This window comes from Diprion similis, chromosome 12 (assembly GCF_021155765.1).
Source record: "Diprion similis isolate iyDipSimi1 chromosome 12, iyDipSimi1.1, whole genome shotgun sequence".
Lineage (NCBI taxonomy): Eukaryota > Metazoa > Arthropoda > Insecta > Hymenoptera > Diprionidae > Diprion > Diprion similis.
Window position 1 is genome coordinate 14,011,403 of NC_060116.1, and position 7,534 is coordinate 14,018,936.

At 38.0% G+C, this 7,534-nt stretch overlaps 1 protein-coding gene across 2 annotated transcripts in view; it reads right to left on the reverse strand.

The window, feature by feature from the left end:
• LOC124413520 (atrial natriuretic peptide receptor 1) overlaps nt 1-7,534 on the reverse strand; it is a 137,093-nt gene extending 129,559 nt beyond the window's left edge. Inside the window, exons 1-2 of one of the 2 annotated variants that reach the window (XM_046894154.1) lie at nt 7,365-7,534; nt 1,753-1,923 (exon numbers count right to left, since the gene is read on the reverse strand). Coding sequence is in view for 1 of the 2 variants with exons in the window: in XM_046894151.1 (XP_046750107.1) it covers nt 1,753-1,923; nt 4,213-4,444 (403 nt within the window). In the remaining variant the exon portion in view is untranslated. Of the gene's footprint in view, nt 1-1,752; nt 1,924-4,212; nt 4,675-7,364 lie in introns of those variants that run through there. The other variant, XM_046894151.1, reaches the window with a different exon arrangement.

Genomic DNA, 7,534 nt, shown 5'->3' on the forward strand with positions numbered 1-7,534 from the left:
TTCAAGATTTATGTAATTACCAGGTTGTCGTGCGTGTGAAGTGAAATAAAAAATAATAATAATAAAAAAATGGTATTTCAAAAGCTCACTTTGAAACTCCTTCAACGAAGTAAAAAGTTTCACGGTTTGCCAACTGCCGGATAGAGCAAAGTTTTTCCTCGAGCCGAGTCGTAAATGAAATCAACCGTCGTACCATTTTAAACTTGGCAGTTTCGAAAAGAAGATCTGACCACACCTTCACCGATATAAATTCTTATACTTCTTTTCTTAATACACACGCGAAACAAACATCAAAGTACGTTAATAAATCGGAAAATTTTTATAAAAATCCCGACTGACGAGGCTAAAATTCAGAAATTTATCGCGATCTCTTCATCAAAGAGCTCATTTTTTTTTTTTTTTTTTTTTTCATCCACCCCCTCAATTTCTCACGCCATAAAATTACAGGAAGTGCAGAAAAAACAAAAACAAACAAACAAACAACAAAAAGTGCAAAGAAGGCAAGAAAAAGGAAAAAAGAAAAAAACCATACAGTGTCGGTTGATAACTTATAAACGTGCGAAATAATTTATTTCCATCAACGCACGTGGCTTGATCGTAAAGTTCATGCCGTTGTACATATACATATATGTGTACATAGGTATAGACGTATGTATAACGTAACGTCGAGTGCTCGGTGATTTACTCATCCAACAGTTAATACACAAATCACTGCAGGATTCTTTGCCAAGGTGTAATAAATATCTTGAACCTGTTCGACGTTGCGTTTATTTTCTTATCAACGGAAACGCTTTGCGTTTTTTCTTTTCTTTGCTTTATTTTTTGTTTTGTTAACTCATCAAAACCGGGGTAAATTATATATTAGATTTTAATATTCTATCAGGATATTTTAAAATACCATTAAAAAACGAGACATATTCTAAATTTGTAAAATCATCGGCGCTGCAAAGTCGATTAAATGTTCTAAAATCAGAAATTGTTTACAGCTTGATTGTGTGTAAAGAAAAAATATAGCACAAAGAGACCGAATAACGAGAAGAAAAAAATTAAGAAAAACCATTCTTCTCTTAAACGAGTAAACGAAAAAAAAAAATATTTACAACATCTTAACACTCTTGGCTGGGCTTCTCGATCCTCTTTGCAGATTTTATGTATCAAAACTGCTTGCGGAATGATCCGGAAGCAAAGAAGCGGAGACGAGCGAGCTGTTTATCGATTTGCATACTCACGACTACTATCTTCATCCTATTTTTACGTGGGTTTGTGCGTACATAATTAACCATGTAAGATCCCGTATGGAAAAAAATCTCTTGTGCACAATCAGAGGCGAAATATCGTTGACACGGTGAAACAACGCGAGGCTTTCAATTAAATCGAAATCTCTTCGCAAGCTCAGAAAAAAAAAACGTCTACGAATTTTTGCAAAAGGGAAAATTTCTAGTTGAAATGGAAAAATATTGTTACGAAATACGAGATAAAAACGAGTTCTGTAGTATAACTGTATAACCGTAAAATTTGAAATGTTACTATTAATTTCGATTTTGATCACTCGCGTTATATTTTATAACTTTCACGCGGTAATCAACTGACTTAATCAAGTGAAAAAATATAGTAAACTATAAATAAAACGATTTAACGTTTCTCAATAACCAGAAAATTCAGTATCGCCAATTAAATAATCACCCTAAATAGTTACTATATTTTTAAATTAATTGGACGTTGTAACGAAGACACTGATTTCATCTCACTCACCGACGCTGTAGTCGCAGGCTGGACCGAGGAAGAGGTGAACGCAATTCGAGTAGCTGTCGAAAGCTCCGATTTGGGCGTAAGTTGCATCGCAGTGATCGTCCTGCGGCAGGAAGGTGAGATTCAACCAGGAAGGAAGCAGACCTCGAGCCCTGGCGTCGTACACTGCCAAATCTGCAAGAAGATACGAATTATATAGAAAATAGACAATTATAAAAGTCGCCTGTAGATCCCTACAGATCTACGATCATTCGCCTGAAATTCTCTTCGCCATTCTTCCCGAATGATTAAAATGGCGTTATCCGAATAAAATATATATAATAACTAATGAAAAACAATGAAGAGTTTTGTTTTCTTCTATAACAATTGAGGAGTTTCAACGAAAACAGAAGGTTTTGAATGTCGTATTACTTTCGAATCAAAGAACTTATCGAAAAGAAATTTTCACCAATTTTTGAAAAGCATGTAACTGCCGTTAAAAAAATTCAAACGGAATTAAATTTTGGACAGGTAATTTCAGTCGGCAGAGGTGGTTTAATTGAGTCATCTTCGAGTCTCAAGTCTTTCATAATATACAAATACCTAAATAAGTGAGACAAGTTATATATCGCGATTCTTAATTTGTATCAATTAGTTGAAAATTATTAATTATCCTCATTCGAACCAATCTTGAGAAAAATTTAACTCAATTTTCATAACACAATTTTGAACCCTGATTAAATTTTCTCGTCTACAGTACTTGATATTGTTACCACAAGCAAATCTTGTGAGAGTTTAATTTCTTCATTAGCGAAGAAACTTCTCTACGTAAGTACTGATTCAATTCAAAAGTTAATAACACGAGCAAACGAGAAAGAGAAAAGAGAATAAAATTGCCAACACTGCAAATTTCTCACGGCTGTAACTTTCTTTTTAAACGTATCCCTCTAATTACGGTTATTCGTTTTATTTTCTTATGTATTTCTTTCTCTCTTTCCTTTTTCATACCGAATTCTTCAACGTGCATCAAATCTCGCTTGTTTCTCTTTTGCTTTCTCTTTTCAAACAGAAATTTTCCACAATATGTATATATCTCGTATATACCGAGCCACTCGAGTCAAATAAACTAAATTTTGCATCAAACAACATTTAGAACTTTCAGTCTTTTATATACCCTCGCTATGTATAGGTAATGGAATTTCAGAACCGCTATCAGATTTTCATCCCTCTTTCAAACATCGTTGAATAAAAAACGGTCCATTTAAATTTCATTGCTTTTTTTTTTTGGTTTGGTTTTATTTTTATTTTTTCACCCGCTTCAAAATAGCGTGACAATCGTCGTGACTGATTTTTCAAAGCTGATTAATTCGCAATAGAGCCGAACGTCAAGAGATGAAAAAAATGAATTTCCACCCTCCCTTTCTGCGCCGCCCTATTCCCAACCAAGTTTTCACCTCGTTAAGTGACAAGTTCATCAGACCAAAGTTTCCCCGACGATGCCAGCAGCGGTATCGATTAAAAATATTTTCAACTCCGACAAGATATTTCGTCAAGTATTCTCGAGCAGCCGTTCAAAATCGATTTTCCCTGCGCATCGTTTAAATATAAAGAGAAAAATCGATTCTCTCTTTTAAATGATTTTTCATCAGTGAAGAAAAAATCGTAGATTTATTTTGATATCACGAAATCTTAACTATAAATCGATCGGCGTGTGTAAAACGATTTTGCTCGTTTTATTTACAACTTATTATATATAATATTTTCTGTCTGATCCTTGGATGATAAAACGCAGTTATGTGGCAAGTAAAAATAGTCGGTATACAAAAATTCAAACATGCCACTCCAAACTCTCTCTCTCTCTCTCGCTCTCTCTCTGTGGTGCTTCTAACATCGATTTTATATATTCTCAGGAAATGAATTTCACTAACGCACGCGGAGTATAAAAAAAATATATCAACCAAACCAAATACTTCAACCAAATACCGTTCTCGGCTGCGATTGAAACGCTATTACGACGTTTATATCTACAATCATCATCGCCAAGCTTGACTTGAAATATACAAATGACACATGAACGACGTGACGATAAAATATCAAACATTTCCTGGCAACATATCACTTCTCCGTAAATTCACTTTTGTAAAAATATTTCCGGTAAATAAAATTACTACAAAAAGTGTAGATAAACAAACAGAGTATGTAGTTGAGCGTTAGATCAACGTGAAATGTCTCCCAGTGATATCAGTAATTGTTATCATTGATACGAATTTTAGTTCATTGATCATCGGCGTGAGTCATTACACACCTATACATACACACACAAGTTTAAACAGACCGGAAAACTAGTAAAAATTCTACACACACACACGTGACGAAAGTTAAATTTCGTCTGAAGAGTTTTAAAGTGAAGTCTAAAAATCGGAAGGGTTTAAAAATGGCCCCTCATAAATCGCTGGTGAAAATAACGAAGATTAATATTCTTACCGAGTACAGGCAGGACTCTCGGAAGGGCGATTTCGAATCTGGGATCAGCAGGAAGTAGAACAGCAGCCCTCAACTCGCAGGTCTCGACGCCGTGTCGATCGGAAGTGCAAAGAGCCTCGCAATCACGAGGCAGCTGAGCCTCGCGACATCCGGCGTAAACATCCAGCGGCATAACAAGGATGATAATCAAGGAAACAATAACAGTGGCGATCGAGTCATAGTCAAGCCCCATGAGTATTATAAATGGCGAAAGTGAACCGCTCCTGGCTCACTCGGTTTTACCCTGGAAGCACTGGAGTGGTTCACCTCTTCGTATACCTCATCGATTACGACGAGCGCGTGTCAGTTTCGCTTACGGGGCGACACGAGAAAAGTTTCGTTCAAACGGCAAGTTGAAAACTACCCCGAGTGTAGTTAGAGGGAGAGTTCATGCTTCATCTTCTTCCAGTCTTCTTCCAAGTATAGTGCAGTTGCTTGTCAGGACACAAAACTTCGGGGAGAACTCGTCCGTATATACACTTCCTGCATCACATCTTGCAACGAACTTCTATTTCTTTATAAGATGTTCATTAACAATTTCCCCGTTTCTTCCTCGAGTTGCCACGATTTTACCAGGTACAGGCGACTATATCACGCCTCAGCTTAATGTTTATTCCAGTGACACTCAGATGCCTTACAAATCTCGCATGAAACACGGTTACAGGGATTTGGAAAGAGGTTTTAACGGAATGGATAAAAAAAAGAAATCTTACTCCTTGGTAGAAAAAAACAAAAAAAAAAAACCAATAGAGGCGATCACCGGACGCGATAGTTTATACACGTTTATTGTTTTTCTTCCTTTTCTTTTCACTCTATACTCTCGCTTCTTTTCGTTAGATTTCAAAAATCACAATTACTCGAGAATCGTGTCTCATCGGATATTACATATAGCTGTTGATTCAAAAGAAAAAAAAAGCAAAGAAACCACGACCACCACCACCACCACCACCACTACCGTAGCACATAAACCACAAACGAAAGATCGAGCAGCGTTTTCCGTTCGTTAGTTCAGCTTCCTAAACTCACTCGTCGGTATTTCGACAATAGATCGGTGACATCTCGCACTCAAAAACCTTAGGTTAAATATCACTAATGCACAATAGTTTAATTTTACAATTGAGAAAACGTCTTCACATCGTCGTCACGAATTTGTCGTATCTTTTTCCGAACCGGCCCTCTGATATTGAGTTTAGTAATTTATATTGCCTCTTTGAAGGTCTTTCGCGAACGGTACCGAAATACCTGCATCTACGTGTAGACGTAAAGCAACGATGCTCAATATCCACGGTTTTTCCGCAAAAATCTACCGTCGCGCAATTTGCAAAAACACGCGCGAAAGTGTTATGCAGAGTTGTGCGTAAAGCACCCGAAGACGACGAAGACACGCGACGGATTCGGCCCACCTGACGAGCTCTTTCATATCGCGGTGTACTGCAACCCCGGGGAACCGGCGACCATGAGTGTAATCCATGTACGCGCAGAGCAGGGACGACGACACGACGACGACACTTATCACAAAGTCTGGATCACCTCGATTGATACGCTATCGACGCTCCTCCCCTCTGCTCCTCTCCCCCAGCCCTCATCGGCGCACCCGCAACGATCACCTCGTCAAACATTCTCTCGTTACACTTTCCGTTGTTATACACATAGGTGTACATCTCGGTTGAAAGGTGTGTGTGTACGTTTGTGTGTATAGGAACCTTGTCACATGAGTGTGTAGGTGAGGAACCTCGAGGACGATCGCGACTGACCGTATAAGCGGAGCTTCGATCTTCTTTGCGTTTCTAACTCGACATGATCACGCGGTGGCTTGTTGTATAGACGAAACCCTCTGCTGTAATCTACGTGCATATAATGTGTGTGGCGTATATACCTACTACAATTGATAGATATATCGACAGGTGAGTAAATAATTCAGCCTGTCCGATATGTGCGGAAAATAACGATGCTAATATTTGTACACTGCGGAGATGGATGCTAAGATGGATTAAGGGAGTCAGCGTTGCGTGGAGTGAAAATTGCAAAATGCACCCCCGGAGTAAAGTCTTACGATCCGTCTCTCTCTCTCTTTCTCTCTGTCTCTTATATACTATACAGAATTAATTCGCCTCTGTAAAATGCAGGTACTAATCGCACACCTTAATTGCACGAATTTTTATCTACTTCTACTCGTTTCCTCCCAATTCCTGTGATGATAATAATTGGAATTATAACGCCGGCTGGCACACTCGCCGGCGTCTCCTCGACACCCCTATTTCGGGCGAAAGAATCGCTCCAACTGAGAATACCGCTGCTGGCATCGGATCATCGCGAAACTGAAGCTGCTAAAGCGCTTCCGTCTTCGCGCACGAGCAACAAGTGGCTTTAGATTGTAACAGCAGCGGAGCTGAAGCAGCTCTGAGCGTGAGGATCCGGATGCTAAATTATGCCTCATTTAACGAATCCCTAAACCAACCGGCCCGTGCAAATTATGATAATTGCTTCTCGCCGCCGAATCGATCTTTGCATTATTGAGATTCTCTTTGCTGTATTTTTCGTGCCAGAAGTTGGTTATATCTGTTACAAGTCGGTTCTAATGGACGATTAAAAATGAACGTTGCTGCAAAAGCATACAACATAAAATGATCGGATTGTATCTATGGAACTTGTTGAAAAATAGTTCATGCATAACGAGCAAATTATAGAATTCAATCACACATTATAATAAATGCGCTACCGAGCACAATAAAAAGAATTTTACCATGAAAATTCGATAAAGTTTGTTACTCATTATATAAACCGCTAGATTTGATATACGTGAAGTAAAGACGAGTTATAAAAGTTATATCAAAATTGAAAGTACGCGAACTATAAAAAGAGAAAAGTTATTTAAAGAATTACTTTTTTCATGATCCGGAATACGCTGTACAGCGAGACATTGGAGAGCTTAAAAGTATTTGAAAGAATATGAACTGGTATTAAAATATGAATTTGTACGCGGGTTCGTTCGATTTATACCTACACTTGGAAAAAAAATTGAGTCTACGCAGCAAAGTAATTACTGTTTTATTACGTGCCATTATAGTTCGGCTCAGCGTAATATGAAGTAATGAATCCGAATAAGCATATACCTTGAACATGTTATACTCCGGATAGATTCAATCAAGGAAAAAGCTCGTTGTCAGTCTACTTTAATCCACAGAAAACCAAGACCCGCAAGATTATTTCCATTAAACAGGAAAAACGTTTATTATCATTCAGATTGTATCCAACTTTCAAATCAGTCTAGTACCAAAAGGAT